This window comes from Monopterus albus, unplaced genomic scaffold (genome assembly GCF_001952655.1).
Source record: "Monopterus albus unplaced genomic scaffold, M_albus_1.0 scaffold25.1, whole genome shotgun sequence".
In the NCBI taxonomy this organism is placed as follows: Eukaryota; Metazoa; Chordata; class Actinopteri; order Synbranchiformes; family Synbranchidae; genus Monopterus; species Monopterus albus.
In genome coordinates, this window is record NW_018127905.1 from 1,206,012 (window position 1) to 1,227,181 (window position 21,170).

General features: G+C 39.0%; 2 protein-coding genes across 6 annotated transcripts in view; one reads left to right on the forward strand and one right to left on the reverse strand.

Annotated features, from left to right (window-relative positions):
* Nucleotides 1-10,445, reverse strand: part of frem1a (Fras1 related extracellular matrix 1a) — a 58,031-nt gene extending 47,586 nt beyond the window's left edge. For all 3 annotated transcript variants that reach the window (XM_020594902.1, XM_020594901.1, XM_020594903.1), the window contains exon 1: nucleotides 10,382-10,445. The gene's annotated coding sequence lies outside the window, so the exon portion shown is untranslated. The remainder of the gene's footprint in view (nucleotides 1-10,381) is intronic.
* On the forward strand, nucleotides 5,246-21,024 carry tspan5a (tetraspanin 5a). Of its 3 annotated transcripts, none has more exons than XM_020594906.1 (11): nucleotides 5,246-5,620; nucleotides 7,609-7,659; nucleotides 10,432-10,578; nucleotides 10,707-10,877; nucleotides 12,535-12,660; nucleotides 15,352-15,399; nucleotides 15,811-15,927; nucleotides 16,062-16,123; nucleotides 17,366-17,467; nucleotides 18,683-18,724; nucleotides 18,833-21,024. In XM_020594906.1, the coding sequence occupies exons 1-9, from the start codon at nucleotides 5,531-5,533 to the stop codon at nucleotides 17,436-17,438; spliced, it is 885 nt and encodes a 294-aa protein (XP_020450562.1). In that variant the 5' UTR covers nucleotides 5,246-5,530; the 3' UTR covers nucleotides 17,439-17,467; nucleotides 18,683-18,724; nucleotides 18,833-21,024. The 3 variants fall into 3 exon arrangements, with proteins under 3 accessions (XP_020450562.1, XP_020450561.1, XP_020450563.1); XM_020594905.1 differs by having other exon boundaries at nucleotides 17,366-17,452; XM_020594907.1 differs by lacking the exon at nucleotides 17,366-17,467 and having other exon boundaries at nucleotides 18,833-21,021.
* The last annotated feature ends 146 nt before the right edge of the window (nucleotides 21,025-21,170 follow it).

Here is a 21,170-nt window from a genome sequence, read left to right on the forward strand (position 1 = left end):
GAACCAGAGAGGAGTTGCCCCGGCCTGTGTTGTGTAGATGAAGGGCTGGCTAATGAAGATGGGAGAGGCAACATCAGAGAAGCGCTGACTGACAAGATAGAACAAGAGGCGAGGATTTGTTGATGTAGCACCAGAGGAGAACTGCCTGGTGTAGCCAAGTCAGTAGCAGGCTGGTTGCTGATGCAGGAGTAGAGTGATGCTTGGACAATGCTGCCTGGTGGTGCTGAGCTGGAAGCAGGATGGCTGACGAGGCGGGGTGGAGCAGGCCCAGGAGAGCGCTGAGCTGGTTGGCAGCTGGTCAACGAGGCAGGAGTGGAGCACCATGGAGAACAGACAGGCTGAGTGGAGGAAGAGCTGAACAGCTATAGAGTAGCTGGCTGGACTCTCGTGGAGCTGGACCGAAACTATGAAGTAGCTGAATGGGCAGGACTTATGTGGGGCTGGCTGGGAGGTGCTGGCATTGCAGGATCAGCAGGAGACACATCGAGCTGGTCGAAGGTTGCTGGGGTCACAGGGAAGGCTAAGTGTCAAGGAAGTATAGCTCAGCTGGAGTAGCAGAGCAAATAGGGCTGCTATTGAGCAGGGATAGTTCTGCTAGGGATAGTAGAGCTGACAGGGAAGAAATGGAGTACAGGAGCAGCGAGACAGGGACACAGGTTAAAGAGGGCTGGCTAGAGCAGGAACAGCACACTAGAACTCACTGGCACTGGGGAGAGACTCAGCCGATGTACACCGATAAGACATAACATTATGACTGCCTGTACATCTGTATAGTGCAACACTTCCACCTTAACATCTGTATTTATTTTTTCAGTTTTTGGTGAAATTGTCATAAATGTATAAATTCAATTATACGTTCATTATTGAGGTCATAGTTAAAGGTGGTGTTGGACTGGACCACATTATATTCAGAGGTGTCTGTATATTTTTGTCCTGTTACCTTAAAATAGACTCAGCTGTATTCTTTATTTTCTCAAAATATTACAACAGTCTCAAAATAGTTTTTCCCCTCAACATTTTACTTCTAACATTGCCAGTTGTCTCAAAATTTCCCAAAGGTGGAACTAATACTCCATCATAACACAATTAGTAATTAACCGATCTTGTTTATGTGTTAATATACTTTTAATAGAACAGTCAATGATTAAGAAAACATTTTATATATTACTTTTAACACATATCATACTTCAGACTGCAGTATAATAGCCTCAGTCATTTGTTGTTGCTCATGTTGGATTCTGAGTGTTTCCGGTCAGTGCACCAGCCCAGCAGCTGCCTGATCAGGGCAGTGCAGCTCTGAGGGCCATTACAGTCCAGGGCAGAGTGTTCATCAAAACAAAATAACATTCCTCAGCCTCTGAACGACACAGTTATACTACGTCCTGACAACTCCTGTGGTTCCAGCATTCCTATTAGTCTAAAGACTGTTACGCTACAGTGCCAGATGACAACTTCAGCAGCACTCTGACAGGAAAAGAAGTGCATATACAGGATCATACCTGATTGGTTACAAGTTATTCTACTTCAAAATGGTTCATGGAGTCTGTGTGGAAGTTTTTGATGTAAAGGTGGTCTTCCTCCTGCTGTGCTCCATCACAGGCTTGTTGCTGACTAATTACCGCAGAGATGCAGAGGTTGACCAAGAACTCAACAAAGCTATTTTGGAAATGCTACATATCAGTAAAGTGTCTGCAAGCTATCACGCCAAAGCGCATCCCTACATGAGGAGGGTCTATCAGCATCTGGACTCACTGGAGGCTCAAGACACTGAAAGATCAGATGGAACGCTAGTGCAGAGTTTTCGCAGTGTTGTTGGTAAGCATTTGAAATAAAGACCATTAGCAATCTACTGTAGCTAGTTTTGCCTCTACTTATTAAATAACTACAGCAACCTTACAAAACCCTAAGCATGGACATTGATGCATATGTCTATTCCTGAAGAAAAGAACAACTGGATAATTAGCCTTAGCAGTGTTCTAACAATTATGCTTCTGCACTGGAGGAGCTCTCAGAAGTTAAAAGTGCAAAACAGTGGCTGGCAGACCGAAAAGGTTATGTTGTTTTGCACAAAGAATCAAGGGACAAAGAAAGAGCAAAAACCATGGTTAACATCAGTTTGGCTTTTTGAGACGAAGAGCATTAAAAGCAGCCAAAGGGGTCAGTATTTAAAGCTGATGTGTTTGTTTTGGTAACATTAGTGACCTACTGTAGCATGGCTGTGATTTTACCTTTGATTAAATTTATACTATTTTAATCTGGGAGTAATTCAAGCTTTCTGTAATGTTAGTGCTTTGTGTCACATTAGCAGCAGCCAGATCCTTCTACTGGACTGAGAAATTTACTTGCCAGTCAGTTACTATTAGCTTTGGACTGGAGGTGGCTTTTGTAACCTACAATTTGTTGAAACCAGGCCATGTGCATGGGAACATATTTTTGGGGGGATACATGCACCCATGGTCGTGAGTGTGCATGTGAATGTTTAGAGTAAAATTTGCATGGAATTAGTGTATATTGGCCTAACATAAAATGAAAATGTGGCCCATGTTCTGTCTAGCTTTTCACATGCTACATGTTTGAATGTTTTCTAAAGTTACTGTTTAAATTTCATTCAGTTAGATTTGTATTAACGGAATGTTACAACATAAATGTGATCCTAGTTATGATCCACAATTTCATTCATATCATTTAGCTTGTCAGAATAAAACAAATTTTGTTACTGGCATAACTCAGAGCATGACGAGATGCCTTTGTGGTTTACACCTGAAGATGAAGATGCTCCTCATCCTCAGCCCTTCTGAACCCAGTGGTTCCAACACTGACAATCACATAATGCCAGAGACCACACTGCTGCTCTTTCTTGCAGTGACTGGCTCTGCTGTGATGCTGCTGCTATCACCAGTGTTAACGTTAACTGTTGTAACTACTTCAGCTTCAGCATAAGCAATGTTATTCCCAGTAATGGTAGCATTAATTTTTTTATCTTCTTTGAAATTATTACATTACTTAAATAAAAAAAACTGTTGTTTGCTGTTGTTTACCATTATTACTTGCTAACTGTGGACTGTGGAAAGCTCCCTAAGGGGGAAGTGGTTTTCTCAACAAATCATTTCATAAATAAATAATTAAACTATTTTTCCACAACCATAGTCCTCTGTTTTAATCCACAGTTTGAACAAACTGTGTTTTTAAAATTGGATTTCTTTTAAAATTTTATTTCTTTTATAATTTTTTTTATACATTTATTTATATATTTTTATTGCTGATTACAAAATGCTACTACCTGCAGCCACCACTGGGGGGAGACAGCCTCCCCAACAGCAACCCCTTCCCATACTATTGACCCAAACAATTGTAGTTTAAATCATGGTTAGGAAATAGGATGTGATGGGAGGGGCAAAAGCGATTAGGAGCAGCTTATGGTGTCCCTTTGTTTTGAGTCTCATTAGACCTTCTAGCAGCTGGAAAGAAATTAGGCAGAGTAGCTTTTTTAATACTAATGTATACAGTATGTTGACAGGGCACTTTTTTGCTACACATTGGTGCGATCCTTTTAAAAAGTCGTGTCTTGCAGTATTAACTAATTTTCTTCTTATTTTATGGATCACCCAGGTCCATATCAGGCTCCTCCAGGTTGGATCTGGTTCAATGTCAGCAGCTTAAACCCCTCCATGTTGTTTGCAGAGCTGGTTATGTTCAGAAAAACCCTCCACCCTGCTCCCCTCACTGTGACTGTCACCCTGCACAGTATCATTGCTTCACATGGAGCTCTGCAGGAGAATCCAGCTCTGGAGGAGAAACAGCTGAACCTGGGCCAGCGACCCTCATCTGGATATGATGTGTTTGATGTGTCAGCTGTTCTGGCTGTGAAGCCTCTGGAGGTGTTGGGCTTTCAGCTGCGTTACACAGACGACAGTGGGAGTCTGGTCCTTCATGAAGCCCTAACACAGAGTCTGTACTGCGTGAACAGAGGCTTTCTGAGTGAACCCTTACTGGTGCTTTACCAAGCACACCCTCTCCACATCTAACTCTGTGACCAGGACTACTGTACAGTGTTAAATTGATAGATTTTTTTCATAATCTGTCTAATCTATTCAGTTTTAGTCCACATCAAATACATGGATATTGTGGAGTATGCTGCAATACAAAATGAGTAAGGATCTGCGGGTGCAGTGAATACTGGTAACACTGAACTGCTGTAACTTTCAGACAAACAAGCATTAACAAAACTAAATCCACTGAAAACATTGTTCAGAAAATATTGCCTTTTCATTTGCATTTTGGAGAATCAGTGGTATGGTATTAATTATACCATATTATTATGGTGATTATTATTTTGAAAAACAAAACATATTTTAGTTATCATCCTTTATTATGAAAGTTTTCACTGGAAGTGTTGGTGCTTTAATGTCTAACTTGACTGTGGCAGCTCCATCATTGTGATGGTTATTATGCCAGTATTACAATCATGCACTGCAGTCCAGTGGCCACAGTGAGCATTTACAACACCAAACTAACATTTGTGACCAAACAATGTAAGCAAAGAGGAATTTTGACTGGGGAATATTTGTACATGAAATTTACTTTATTTAATATGTTAATGTTTATGTAAGAACTTTTGTTCACCTCCTTGTACATGTGATGGATTGATCAAAAGAAAATTCACTGACAAATTATCACTCACAGGCTGCAATACTGTACCTATATAAAACAGGGCGAGAAAATGTAGATGATATGTCTGAGCATAACTCTTTCTTTTAAAATGGCAGTTTATCAAAACTTTATTAGCTGAGCAGGGTTATGATGTAGCAGTTTGAGCGTATGATCCTGATATTTATGACACCATAGCAGCAACCCTAATTATTAATTTTTTGCTTATTATTATCAGGGCAGTAACTACCACTGGAAAAACTGGGATTATGTGAGGGGCTAGCTCTAAAATTTGAGGGTTTAATAATTAACATTATGTATTACAAAACAAGTTTTAATGCTGATTATAATAGATTACTGGACAGTTTCAAGGCAAAACAAACAAAAAACAAATTACAAACCTGGCACCAGACCATTATGTAAAAATATGCAGAAAATATAATTAAACTGTTGAATTCTTTTAAAAAAATACTCAAATATATGTTGGCAGCTTGTGATTATTACAAATGTTGTTATTATTACAAAATAGCATAAAGTAGCAGTAATGTTAGGCCTATTGTTAATATCGACGTCATAAGACCCAGGAAGTGCCCCATCCTTCCTCTAAACTGATTGGCTACGGTTTCTGCCTTTCAAAGCAGCGGCATCGCCTCTTGTAGGGTCATTTTTTCTGCGGTGTAAACGTTCATTTATACTATTAATACAGCGGCTTTGAGCACTAGTTATACTCCCGAGGCATGCCCCTGATGGGGACTGGAAGCGGCCTTGTGAACATCTAAAGCGGACACAGTGAAATGCATCCCCGGGACGCTGAACCTGCTCCATCGCTCACACAAAGCCCGTGACGCAGGCCGTGTTTTTTTCCTCAGACAGCGCTGTGGTGATGTCAAACATGTCGGGGAATCATTATAAAGGCCAGGAAGTCAGCTGCTGCATTAAATACTTCATTTTTGGATTTAACATCTTGTTTTGGGTAAGAGGTTTTTATTTTTTTAATTATAGGCATCTGCGCCTCTCTCCAGTACAGTTCCATTATTACAGTGGCCAGTGGGGAGGAAGGCCCGCATCATCATCACAGCTTATCGTTCACGTTCATACTCGCACAGATATTAATCTCTTATTGCGGTGAATATTCGTCCAGTAATGTCGGAATGAAACACTGAGCTAACAGTCTTTTTTAAGCGACCCAATGACAGCTCAGGCTCCAGGCTTATCATTCAGCTGACATTCATATCCCATAGGCTGCAGTGACAGCGGGCTTTTAACTTGCATTTGTTGTAATATTTAATGGCCAAGAAATAGTTGAAATGTGTGGCGGTGCTGTTGACAGCCTGTGTAGATCAAATACACTTTGAAACCACTATTACATGTTCAAATAAAGAAAGCTAAATGTAAATTGACTGTATCATAAGAATATGCAGTATAAAATGTCAGAAGCTAGTGAGAAATGTCCATTGCATCTTCTCATTAAACGGTGACAAACTAGACACCACCTAAATCCTGACTGTTGAGTGTGGATGCAAGTGGTTAAAGATAATGAACTGCTAAATATATAAACATATGGCTGCATTCAATATTCACAATGTATTTCTATCTTGTAATAGCTGGTGTTTCACTATTACATTATGTAACAATAATTTGGTCTTTTTATCTGCCTAGCTAAATCAGTAGATTCTAGGTTCTTGTCTGTAGAGCAATGGGGTGAGATGACAATACTTAGTGCTGAACAAAAAAAAAATAGACTTCAAAAACAGGAGCCTAAAATTTCTGACTTCTTCATTCAGGGTGGAACATGTCCATTAGGCCGTCTGGGCAGGCATCACGTTTGCTGATAGAGTCATCTTTGACTTGGGTTTATCACCACACCGTCTTGCCCTATTGCCTGTTCTGTTCTTTGTCATTCATTGTTTGACTTGGTGAAGACCATTCATTTGAATTATTTGCATGCTTTAATAAATTCAGAGAAGACAACTGAGCTCCTTGTTCTTTTCTCACCCACTTCTACTAGTTTTGCTGCTACACTGAGAAACTGGAACCAGCAGATTCGTTGGCATCTTTACTTGAAAATCAGGACTTAAATCAAATTCTGAAGTTAATTAATATATTTTCCAAATGAACAAGACAAGGCATGCAACTAATAATTTATACTGTTGGTTTATCATATATGAAATAATACTTACTGTATATGTTGGTGAAAGGATGAATGTGCACATAATGTGATACAAAGATGGGGAGGGCATTAAAAAAAATGCATAAAAAGTTACTTGGCAATTGCAGCTATTAATCCTGTTTTAGTCAAACAGCAGAAGATATAGTTTGTGAAGTGGATTCAAGTGACAGATTTGCACATATAAATATCACTTAAACCATAATTTGACATTTAAAAAAATTGTGACAGTATAGTAAGGAACTACTGTATGTGCCACACTGACTTACCATATATACAGTATAATATTGAGACAAATATATGCAGCTGTGGAAAAAGAGAAGGGCAGAGAGGAAGCAGGTAAACTGATCCCACATTTGATAAACAATGAAAAATGCCCATTACAATATCCTAGATCCGATTGTAATATCACCAGATGTCATTCCAAAAATCAAAACTATTTTATCTGTTAGAATGTAATACAGGTGTTAAGTCTAGGGTATGCGATGGACTCAAAAATCGGGCCAGTCAGTAGTTCTCATATAACTTTAATATACAGGATATTGAACAAAAAAACCAGGTGGGGGGTGAGGTGACACAAAACAGAAAGCAAGTCCAAAACCCTAACAACAGGACTCCCTACAACCTGGAGCAATTCGTTCGAAAACACAAAGGTTTTTGGCTTTTTGAATGTGACAGATTCAGAAGACATGTTTCTGTATTGTTACTTAATACCAATGTAACAGACTGACATTGTGTAATTTTGCATCAACACAGCTTCACAGTAATATGACATGACTGTGGTATTTTTGCAGCTGCTGGGCATGGCCTTAGTTGGAATTGGACTTTGGGCATGGAGTGAGAAGGTGAGCACTGACACACAAGTTATTAGATGATAGATATAGGTTCATTGTATAAGTTTTTACGACAACATTTATCAGTTAAATCTATTGAAATTTCCAAATTGCTTTTTGAACTAAAAGGATTTTTCTTAGAGGCCAACTGACACTAAAATCTCTCAAGTAGCATACTGAATTTTTCATTGAAATTAAAGCTGCACTAATGAATATTTTATATTAACAATTGGCCATGTTTTAAAGGTGTTTCTTGTAATCATGAACATAGTAATCAGCCTGTCTTTAGCTCATCTCTACTGAGCTTTTTAAGTCTCTTTTAGCTTGTTGTTTTGGTTGTACAACCCACAAAAGTCTGCTTTCATTAACTTTAAGTAGCAACTTTAAGTTTAAGCAGGCAGCTGTTTTCAGATGACAAGCTATGATAACCCCACTGAAAAAACTGCATATAGACAAAGCTAACAGGTACTCTAGCTAACATACATTGTGTAGCATCTGCAGCTGAGCATGTAAACAGTACAGGTGAAATTACATGAAGTAATCCCTGATTGTAAACCCCTATCAGCTGTTAAGGCTTACCTCACATCCAGTATTCTGTGAGGAAGAAACATGTCACCCAGTGCAGCGGTGTGGCTCTCTGGGGTGTTTTTAATAGTTTTTTGATAATAATGAAGGTCTACCTCACAGAGGAATAGGCTAAATCAGGTTCTGGTTTCACAAACATAATGATGAGAACACAAAAATTGTGGGTTTTAGTCCCTGTATAGGATTTGTTGAAATAGTGCTTTACACTATTTCCCATTTCACCCATACAAACGTTCTCCATGACCAATTATAGATAAAGCATCTTGCTCAAGGAAACTTTGACAGGTGGACTGGAAAGGCCATGGAGCAACCCACCCTACCTCCTGAGTCACAGTGAACCTAGTTTAAGAAAAGTTTTAAACAAGGTTCAAACCTTCAAACCTAATGTATTGTATACAGCTGCAAGAAAAGGTAATGGATCTGTTTGCAATTTCCTGGTTTTCTACAAAAATTGGTCATGAAATGTGATCTGATCTTCACCAAAGTTACAAATATCAAAAAACACAATGTTTCTAAGCTGATAGAACACAGAGAGTCATGACCTTTCATGTCTTTATTGAACACACCCATTAAACATACAGAGTGATGGTAGAAAAAGTAATAGCAACACCAGGCCTCTGATGTTACTAAACATCAGCTGGAGTCAGGCATAAGCAGACTTGGAGTCCAGTCAATGAAAAGAAAATGAAGTTGTGGTTTGGAACTACCTTGACTTATAAAAACACCCAGACAGTGTCAGTGTGTTATTCACAAGCAGCATCAGTTGGTGTGAGCCAGGCCTCACAAAAAAGAAATCTCATAAGATCTACGATTGAGAGTTGTTGATTTGTATGTATCTGGAAAGGGTTACAGAGTCATCACGAAGACTTTAGATACGCATCAGGCCACAGTGTGACATAGTGTCTATAACAGCAGACGATTTGGTGGCTACTCTCCATAGAAGTGGGCGCCCAGCCAAGATCACGCAGAATGCTCAGTGAAGTAATACAGAACCCTAAAGTAACAGGACACCACAGAGGAAGCCACCGCTCTCCAAAAACAACACTGCAGCAGACCTGATGTTTGCCAAAGACCACCTGGACACTCCACAGCACTACTGGAAAAATGTCCTGTGGACAGATGAAATGAAAGTGGAATTGTTCAGGAAGAACATACAGCACTACATATGGTGTGAAAAGAGAACTGTGTACCAACATGAAAACATCATCCCAACAGTGAAGTATGGCGGAGAAAGGATCATGATGAGGGGCAGCTTTGCTGCCTCTGGACCTGGACCGCTTGCTGTTGTGGAGGGAAGATGAATTCCCAAGTTTATCCAGGTATCCTACAGGATAATGTCAGGGTGGCTGTCAGCAAGATGAAGCTCAGAACAGGCTGGATGATGCAGCAGGATAATGGAGGTAAATCTCTACAGAATGTCTTTAGAGACACAAAATCCACCTTTTGGAGCGGCCCAGTCAGAGCCCAGACGTCAAACCAGTAGAGATGCTGTGGAATGATCTCACAACATTCACATCAGATATCCTAAGAACATGGCTGAATTGAAGTAGTTCTGTGGGAAGAATGGTCCAAAATTCCTCCTGAACATTGTGCAGGTCTAATCCAAAGATACAGGAAGTGCTTGCTTGAGGTTATTGAAGCCAAAGCTGGTTCAACCAGTTATTAAAAGACTGTTGCCATGACTTTTTCCCACCATCACTTTGTTTGTTTAATGGGTGTGTTCAGTAAAGACATGAAAGATCAGGACTGTTTGTTTATTTGTTTTAATATTGTTTGTTGATATTTCTGCCTTTGGTGAAGATCAGATCACATTTCATGACCAATTTATGCAGAAAACTAGGAAATTGCAAACAGATCCATTACTTTTTCTTGTGACTGTATTTACCAAATAGTAATTACTTGAATTCATCATGAAACACAATGTGTTAAGAACTCTTTGAATCAAAGCATCTCTTTTTATCATTGCATATACTCCCAGATGTCTAGTGAAGTGTCTGAATATAAAATGTCTGAAAGTGTAATGTATCAAAGTGCACCATAACAAAGGACAACCTTTTTTGTTATTTTCCCCCTGACTTAATTCTAGTTCTATCCTGTTTTGTCACTGTGTCCTTTTTGGCAAACGTGTTCTGTCCTGAAAGATATTTACCTGCCTGGCTCAGTCTTGGCGTATTGTTGTGCTTTGTTTCTCCCATCCAGGGGGTTCTGTCCAACATCTCATCCATCACAGACCTGGGGGGTCTGGACCCAGTCTGGCTTTTCATGGTTGTTGGGGGGGTCATGTTCATTCTGGGCTTTGCCGGTTGTATTGGAGCACTGAGGGAAAACACATTTCTGCTTAAGTTTGTATGTTCCATAATAATTAAGCACTCTAATTTGCATGCAGAAAAGATTGATTCAAAAATCTAACCATCTGCAAATGGTCAAAGCATGAATTCACCAATTTTCTCTTTTTCATGTCTTTCCTGTTGTAGTTTTCTGTGTTTCTGGGAATAATCTTTTTCTTGGAGTTAACAACGGGAGTTCTGGCATTTGTCTTTAAAGACTGGATTAAAGACCAGCTCAATCTGTTCATCAATAATAACATTCGCGCATACCGAGATGACATCGATCTACAGAACCTCATTGATTTCACTCAAGAATATGTAAGTTGACAAAACAACAGGGAACTGCTTGGAAACATGTTCGTTTATGGTTGATAACAAAAGTGTATTGTTGGACTTTGAAATAATAGTTTGGCATAATACTGCATATACCTGTAAATGCAAAATCCACTTACTAGATTTTAAACATCTCAATACCTATCTCAGAAGGGAACCTTTTAATTAAGATTATGTCAAATGTTCATTTATAGTTCAAGTACAGTACAGCCTACTGTAACGCTGTGGTTAAGTTGGCTGTTTTATAGGGAAATTTTATAAACCGTAAAACTAGAATTAAAAATATATGTATAATTATTTTAGGATTTGAAAAAGCACTCTTATCAAATCCTAATATATGGTAAGCATGTTTATAAAATATACTGTACTTGTCATTTTAGAGAGGATATACTTTCTTGTGTTATTACTGAATTAATTTCAGTCCATTTACAAGTGAGAAGGTCGAAAATGTTGGGCTTTTAGGTTGGCTGTGAAACACTGATGTGCAGGTATCAGTAAGTCCAACTCAGAGAATAAACAAGAACAAGTAGCATTGACAAGCTAATTTAAAATGACCACAACCTACAAACATGCAGTAAAATGCCCGAAGACTTGACAGGTTCCCAAACAGCTAGCTGCTGTTTTGTTAGCTTCTGTTAGCCAGCTAGCTTCTCTCATTGAGAGTTTTTCATTATGTCTTAAGAAATAAAATGTTTTTGCTTATTATTATTTGAAGATAAGTCAATACTTGCTACGGCATTTTCTACTAGAATTTAAAAATGTATGATTTTACCAGTCTCAAACATTAGCAAGTTAGCAAGTTTTTCCAGTATGACAGCATGTACAGATTTTTGTGTCATCATCTCTTCCTTCCTTGTCCTTCTCTCTGTATTTTATGCTCCTAGGATAGTCCATGAAGAAAACTACATTGTATCACAATTTTGGTTATTTTTTTATGATTTCTTTTACTTATGACAGCAATTTACTCACCCAGTAATTGTTGAGATTTGGGAACATGGCAACATTATTAAAATAAAGCAGAAAACAAGCACAGATGATCAGACTGTTTGTAATGGAGTTAAAAATGTAACCAAGATTTGTCACCACTTTGGTAAGACATCAAACTGACAGTGAGCACGCCCATAATGTTGCTAATAATCCCTTATTGGGTAGGAAAATTGTGAGAGCAGGTGGATATTGAACCAGTAGGTTTTTATCATTTTCATTGTTTGCCTTCCAAATAAGTGTAGCTAACCTTCTTGTTTGCAACCTGTCTTAACTGTCTGATTTCTTACTCATAGGTGTAGAGATATGTTTGTAGAGTTACAGCTACATCAAATAACAATGAATGATGCACAGTAAAGATGTTTTTTACAAAGCATGTGCTTGGCTGTGACCAGGGTAATTAGAGGTAGAGATCAACTCTGTTAGGACAACAACAGCAGCTCCTCCAATATAGGTGAGGTAAACCTACTGTGTGGAGACTTAGCACCTTGGACTTGCGTAATTCAGGTCACCAGTTCACTAAGTCATACAGTGTATCTACAACTGCCATATGGTCTTTCTCATTTCTGTGTACAAAAAAAAAGAGTTTTGAATTCCATCAATAGAATGATTCAACAATATAATTGCAACAATTTCTTTCCTTTTTGCCTGCCTTTAGTGGGAGTGCTGTGGTGCATTTGGAGCAGATGATTGGAACCTGAACATCTATTTTAACTGTACTGATGGGAATCCCAGTCGGGAAAAGTGTGGCGTTCCTTTTTCCTGCTGCACTAAGGACCCAGCGGTAGGAGTTCCCAGCAGTCCATACATGGCTACATTGTCAGAATCCTACATGTTCTACTGCCAGAAATTAACAGTGGCTAGAATAAATTTAAAACACAGCGAAAACCGAAGTACTTTTCAAGAGCCATGGCTCAGAATCAGAGTTGGGAGACTTCTGGATTTTAGGCAAATTAACTTTAACCTGGCTCATAGGTGGTAACTAGCTTTTAACAGTCCAGGCCAACTTTGCTATGGAGAGTTGAGACACCGATGCCTCTGCGTCCACGATAGCCGTGGCTGGAGGCATTACGTTTTCAGGCTGTCCATATGGCCCAATCTTGTGAATGCAATATCTCAGGAATGTCTTGAGGGAATTTCTTCAAATTTGGCACAAGTGTCCATTTGGGCTCACGGATTAACTGATTACATTTTGGTGGTCAGAGGTCAAAGGTCACTATCAGCTTGTGTCCGTCCCATTCTTGTGCATGTGATCTCAGAAACACTTTGAGGCAATTTCTTCAATTTTGGTGCAAACGTTCTGTTATGCATTTACAAACATCTGATATTCAGGTCGGGATTTAAGGCTTGTGTCCTAAGTAATATTGTATTTGATTACAAAAATGTGTGCAACCTGAGGCAGTTCTGAGTTTAGTGAAGTTACTGTAGGAGAGACCAAAAAGCTGGTAAAAAAGTTATCAATTCCTAAAGGTACTCTGTTACTAAACATTAAACTCAATTTTATTTGTGCAGCCCCAGTTCACAACAAAAATCACCTAAGGGCCCCTTACATAATAAGGTCTAGACCTTTCAGTATTATAATGCTTAACTAACCACTAGGTCTGAGCCTAACTATACCCACTGCATAATTTTTACAAACACCAATACAGCTGGCGTGGGTCTGAGAGAGGGGTGGGGTGTGGAGTACAAGAAGGGAGTTGGTCAGTGTGACATCCCCTGGCTAGACAAAATGGAGTGTGACAGAATCACAGGGTATGTATGCCACAGAGGGCTCTTTGGAAGTGGAGGACTTTCCCCTCCTGTTTCACAATTCTAATTGATCTACATTCAATTATTTTTTTTAAAAATAGTCTTGTTTATGTATGTTAAATGTGCAATCTTATTAGTCAACCAAATGGGTGCACATATGATTTATCTGGAGACTTCACAGTAATGCAACAACAGCACGCTTGGTTAGCTAACAAGGTAGTCTAACTTTAGCAGCGCAAGCTAACCTTGTGGAGCTGTTGCTTTCTGTATATCAAGAATCATAATCAATACTAATCTATTTTAATCTAATTCCTCTATTATATTCAATTCACACACTTCCAGATCATGACTCAGTCTGCATCAGTGGGAGATGTTAACTGTATAGAAGGAGGTGAGGGAGCAGGTGAGGATGGATGGGGATAGGGGTGAGTAAGTTTTCACCGTATATGTCAACTGCTACCAAAACAGGCAATAGCAAAATTCTATAACAGTAACTGGGCTTCAGCCAGTACATGGCTGTCATTTTGCATATTTACAGTATAACACCATATTCAATTCAATTCAATTAAAATTTAATTTGTATAACACTAAATCACAACAAAAGTTCACAGGACACTTTACAAAATAAGGTCTAGGCATAATAATAATAATAATAATAATAATAATAAACCCAACAAATCCCCCTTGAGCAAGCACTTGGCAACAGTGGTGTCAGGAACTGGCGCGTGAAGCTGCTGATAATATCAAGAGTGAACTCAATTATACAGCCGGACGAGGACAATTGAAAAACTGTCTCTTTAATAAAGAGCGCGGACAGCAAAACCATATTGAAAATTACGTGAACACGAAACACACTCAGGTCAAAAATGCAGTCCAGGATCAGAGCCAGCAAACTTACACAGCTGAGGAATCCACAAACGAGAGGTCAGAGAGGGAAGTCCGATAATCCATACACAGAAAGCAGTCCAAATCAGGAGGGCAAGGCAGAATACAATGGTCAAAATACAGTCCGGGGTAAAAACAGGAAATACAGGCACAAGGAAAAACGCTGGAAAGTTTGACATGGGTTAGAGAACAATCTGGCAGCTTTCCAGAGGGTGAGAAGCTGCTATACTGTTGTGAGCAGGTGTGGTAATCAGAAGCAGGTGAAACCAATTTGGATAATGAGCTAAAGTTCTCGGGAGTCAGGGTGAGCTGGGGACAGGAAGCAGTATCAAAATAAAAGCATGACAGGAAACAGGCGGGACAGAATCATGACAAGTGGGGAGGAAAAACTCTGTTTGATGGAAGAAACCTCCTCTTGGTGGGCGGCCTTCTGCCTCAACCGGTTGGGGTGAGTGGATAGAGGAGAGAGAAGAGAAGAAAAGCAACAAGACACAACAAACAATTGAACACTGGACAGGTTGTTGTGGCCGGTGACTGCTCATCAGAATCGTAGAGCTCCAGAGCCAGGGCTACCTGCAGAAATGTAGAGGGAGAGAGAGAGGACACACTGGGGGAGAGAGGAGACACACAGTTAGTGATGTGTAATGGTGGCATATAGAAGGAGAGGAGGGGAGCCAATCCCAGCTGACATCAATATGTTAACATTTAGCTCAAAGTACTAAGTGACTAAGTACACCCTCACAGAGCTGCTAGCCCACAAAATGTGCCACTTTTTTAAGGCTCTTCACTCACCGCTTTAAAATAGGCTAGATAATATAAAGTTTATTCTCTTTGTCTCTAGGAGGATGTGATCAATACGCAGTGTGGATACGACGTTCGAGCTAAACCGGTAAGTATTGTAAAAATGCTATTTTAAGTGCATCAGATTTAATTTCTTCCATTTTGATGCTTCCCAAAATGACACATTTTTTATGACTTTACTGTTAGTAATCGCACCAACAGGGATTTTGAAGGCAGGTCAAAAGTGGAGTAAAGCCGCTACAGTAATAGCCAATGCTTATGTTAAAGGTAACAAGTGAAACCCAAAATCAGTGATCAATTTGTCATCTAGAAATTAAGAAAATCTCTGATGTTACAGATATGATGCATTTTATTACATAATCACTGTGATTCAAGAATTGGTCTTGTTGCCTTTGGGAAGACAAATCATATGTATTCCAATACTACAGTATTTATCTGAGGTTTGCCAGATTGTTTTTTGAAATCTGTAGTATGATGACAGGTGGTTATGTTCACACAGGACTCGGAGCAGAAGGACTACATCAATGTGAAAGGGTGTGTGCCGCAGTTTGAGAAGTGGCTACAGGACAACCTCACTTTGGTGGCTGGGATCTTCATAGGAGTTGCACTGCTGCAGGCTAGTTTTGTGCATGTGTTTAACCTTCATGGTGCTCCAGAGAAACCTAAAATAAAAGCATCATTCTAGTTTTTTTTTCTTTTTTAAAAATGTGTAATGTTGCCTTTGTATGTTTTTTTTTCTTTTATTTACAGATTTTTGGGATTTGTTTGGCTCAGAACCTAGTGAGTGACATTGAGGCTGTGCAGGCAAGCTGGTGAGAAAATGATCTCTACTTTTATCTCTTTAGTTCTGTTTCTCATGTACACTCATACATTTGCATGCTTTCAAACACACTTCCCTTTAGAGTTGCATGATAAATCGTTTTCAGACACAATTTTAGATCCTTATGCAATCTCAGTCTCATGTGACATTGATTCTGCCGTATTTGCATTAGCAGGGAGACACCTTGCATCAAACCAAGTGCTCTCTTTTCCTCGCTAAGCTGCGTTAACCAATAACAGGAATGTGTTACATCACGTGATGAGCTGTAGACAGGAAGAGAACACAGATTTCAAAAAAAATATCCGACATGTTTGACATTGTGCCCTCCTGCAACTATTTTTAAAATGTTGCGCTGCCTGCCCTGTACACCTGGTGCTGAAATGCAGTTGAGGCAGAAACAAATCACTTTGCAGTTATTAGTTGCGGTTACTGGTTAATGCAGTTTAGAGAGGAAAAGGGAGAGCTTAGTGTGATGCAAGGGATCTCAATGCTAATGCAAACATGGCAGAATCATTGTCACATGAGACTGAGATCCTATACGAATCTAAATTGCGCTCAAAAAACGATTAATGTGCAGCCCTAGTTCCCTTGATTTGCACCCTCCATTTTTACTGTTTCACAACATGAGGCACTTCAGCTCTTTGTCATAGTATAAATACTAGATGCGTCTCTAAGGCACACATATGTATTATAAAGTCTCAAGGGCACAGATTTAAAAGATACACAAGTTTAGTTTGAATTAAACAAGTCAAACTAACACTGAACATGTACTGTAAAGTATTTTTGGTATTACTTGGGACTTCTCTATTCCAAACTTGCAATTTCTTTAAAACGGTGCTACAAAACATCATTATGGGTGAAATAACATCTAAACTGATTCCACATTTTAAGAGAGTGCAGAACAGAAACAGGGGATTTGATGTATTACTAGATAACGATCATGTAAATTTTCTGAAACTATCAATTAGATAGAAAACAAGCAATAACATCTGGAAGAATATTTTGGGTCTCATTAAACATATCTTCCTGCAGAAGAATCATGGATAAATACCTGAAATTAAAGAGAAAAAAAAACAAACATTATTTCATTAAACATCTTTTTCTTCACTACAGAAAAGACATTTGGATTGAGCAGTTACTGAAGGGGAACAAAGGGAAGAGGGTTACTAAGCTTTACCATCCCAATGTCAAAACTCACTTCACACCTCATTCTTCCCTCTCCATGCTTCACCAGGGTGTCCCCCCCTCTTTCCATCCATCGACTCCCACCACATTCCAGCAAGAAAGCATCAGCTTACTACTCATGAGACACGCAGACGCTGTATGTGTATAGCTGGTGGGTGGGATGGATCCATGTGGTCATACAGACAGATGACAAATGAAAGGAAAAACCAACAAAGTGCTGAGCCAGAGCAGCTTCAGATTGACACAGATTCTCCAAGTCTCTGAACTCTACTGGAGGGGTGAACACCAGTCTTCCAACAGATATTCCCTCATGTGGTGGTTTGATGATGGTAGTGGAGATGCTGGCTAACACGTCGCTCCAACATCTCCCATAGGCGTTTAACTGGGCTGAGATCTGGTGACTGTGAAGGCCACAGGATATAATTCACATCATTTTCATACTCATCAAACCATTCAGTCACCCCTGGTGTCCTATGGATGGGAGCGCTGTCATCCTGGAAGAGGTTTTTCCTTTAATATGTCACCTGTCTATAAGTTTTGTCTTGAGCATTGCTGTGACTGGGTGAATGGTCTCTGTTTTGTGGTGTCCCATTTAAGGCCCAAATTTGGAAGTTTGGAGCTGTAGTCATTGCATGGAGGCAAAAATGTATCCATATTGGGAAGATGTATCTAAAATAATGCATCAAACACAATATAAAATATATATAAACATAGAAAATTTGGCAAATACTGCCTTCTTTGATCCCCATATTTTAAAATTTATTAAAATGTTAATTTTATTTTTTCTTAATTTTAATTCATATTAAGACCAGACAAGAAAAAAAAACCTTTGCTTCATGAAGAAATACACACACGCTTCCATGCAATTTGCCTTTATAAATCACAATCAACTTGAGAATGTGCGCACCTTAGTGAGCTGCATATTCTGCCCAAAGGTTACCAGAATTCTATTAAAATACATTGTTCAAAGCAAGCAGCTCAGAGACCACCAGAAAAGTCATTTTCACTGTGACTGCATGTCAGTGATTTTCCTCCATGTTCCCCTGCTGAGCTGTAGCTGGGTGGTTTGCATTAATGAGGCTTGGAGTCATGTGATTTAGACAATCCTTTCTTTCTTTGTGGCCTTTTATTCCCGTGGTCACTGTGACTTCATCCAGCTGAAGACATTTTTCTCTTCCTCTACTTTCTTAGCATTCCCAAACTAACCCTAAACTCTGTTTTCTAGTTTCCTTTTTTCTCCCTTAATTGTTATTTTAAATTGTCTGAACCACTGGAGTGCAGGAGCCTTATTAATAAGTAGTTTGTTGTTGTTTTTAACTTGATTTGGCTTTTTAAATAATTCAGCTGTTGATCCCCTGTTTTCCAGCTTCTTTACCTAATCCTGAAACAGCATTTCAACTCTTAACAGGTGAGCTTTTCTTCTATTAAACTACATGTTCATAAATTAAATGCAGTGTTTAACAAGATCACATAAAACTGAAAATATTATTCATTAGATGTCTAATTCTTTTGTCAGCCTTTGAACAGATCTCCTTGAACACAACATCAGGGAGCATTCAGAGGATGTCACGGATCCCTTGCACCATCGTGCTCACTGAACCAGCACCTTTTTTCAAGGCACTAATGCATGGGGAAAATGTTCTGTATATACCACTCTGTGTAACTATGGTAAAAAGATAACTGTTGGAGAGGATGGTTAAACTTGCACTACATTCAGATTGTCGCAGTGCGCCAGTTTTGATAGCAATGTGTAGAGAGTATGAGTTTTGATATACCTTTTTGATATTAGATCAGTATTTTTCAATGTGGAAAATAATGTTCCATTGCTAAATCCATCATACAGGACTGTGAAATATTGTATAAAAGAAATGGAGGTGTACTTTTTTTGGAGTTCAGTGTTTGCATTGCCTCTCACTATTTGTCCAGGACCCTGGCACAAGAGGGCCAAAAGTCGCAATAGTTAGCAAGTAATGACGCATTCGCCAGTTTTGGACTGACAGCTGAAAGCTCAGTTTTCCCATGACTGAAGGAGACAGGATTTCACTATGTAGCTCCAGTGTGCAATGACCTTTGAGCACCATGTTGTTTTGGGACTGGAGATGCTCTTTGTTTTGGTACTAATCAAAATGCATCTGTCACACAGTAAAAAAACAAAAACAAAAAACAGAAAAAAAAAACTGTCAATTTAACTGAGGTTAAATGTTGGGTCAGATGACGCTCGATTTAAAGACTTGTTCCACTTTTAGACCATCCATATTAAAGCAAAGTTCCTTTACACTTGCTTGTGCTTACACAATATTTAACATGTTAAAACTTGAATAAATTTGGATTTGGATCACATGTTGTAATCTTACTTTTTAGGCTAATCATTCCTCTTCTCCATTTTGGCCGTGACGTGATCCCTGCACAGTGTGGCTAGCCTTTAAAAAGATGAAGCAAATCTTCACTTGTGCCACACAAAATACATTCCAAGGTTAATCTGAATCCCATACGGGGCTTTAACTCTTAGATGAATCAAGCAGTTATGCGGGTATTTTGTCCTGCCAGTAATTGTACATACTGTATAACTGGAACCATTGTTGTAGTGCTCAAGTCCAGGACTTGGACTTGAGCACTGATGACACAGACATGAGCATTGACTGCATTTGGACTCAGAAGTTGGATAAGAGGATGTGATTTTTTTGTCTTTGTCTCTGTCTCAGGCTTTAAAAATTTGGCATAAGATACTGATATTAAAACCTGTTCATTCGCACTATGCTGTATCCGCACTATCCACTTCTATCAAGCGTTTTTCTATAAATGATTATATATGAAATTGCCAAACAATATCATGATGCAATACACAAGTGGTTCCGTTAACCAAATATTTTCTGTGTATAAAATTACTGTTCATATTTTCTTTCTAGATAAGTTTTCATGAATTTGAAAGTGGATATCCCTGAGTGTTAAGGGTTTTTCTAGAATGTTTTAAACCCTTTCAGAACATTGAGTGGTGTAAAAACAGAGAAAATGTCAATCTGTATTATAATGTCTCCCTTAACTGTTGAATCAGAAGTTTAATTTCAGTGTTGTATGGCTTCACTGAGTTCAGCAGTAGCTCTCAAACCATCTCTTTCATGCCAGTGGCATTTTTCCGCTTCAGGCAGACCTAAAATTTATTAGCCCTGTTCCACAGTGTCATCTAACATTACCGTTGGAGGAGACGGTCCTGGAAGATCCTACAGAAAACCTCTGATAAACAGCTGTGCATTGCTGATGTTCTTTAACAACTAACATTAGCTACAGCCTACCTGTAGCTAACATGAGCACTTGCTGCAGCAGACCTCTGCCACACCAGCATAACATTGGTTAAAAGTGAGCTTTAACGTAGCTCAGTTCTGTGAGTAAAGACACCAGTAGAAACACACAGCAGATTGAGAGCTCAAGCTGAACTCGGGAAGCCACTGCAGTAACCACACAGCCATGCTCGGCAGATAGAAGCCTCGGTGTGAACAGTGGCTTGAGAAGAGGGCTGTCCTCTCCTCATGGATCTCAACCAGAGTATGCAAATCACACTCTCCTATGTTCAAATTATCATTTTGTGCAACAAACAGTCATAAAACAAACAATCAGTCGACAATTTAGGGATCCAAATTTTAAGCAGTTTCTTAATCGATAGTTAGCCACGTTAATAATCAATTATTGGTTAATGATGAACTATTTATGATATATTTATTCATAATAAAACAGTCCTACCCACTAATGTGATCTGTATTTGCCATAAAATCTAACATCAGAATTTAAAGATGAAATAAAAGCTAAGTTACTTGAGATATGAATGAAACAGCACTAAACAATTATTTTGTTTAAAATTG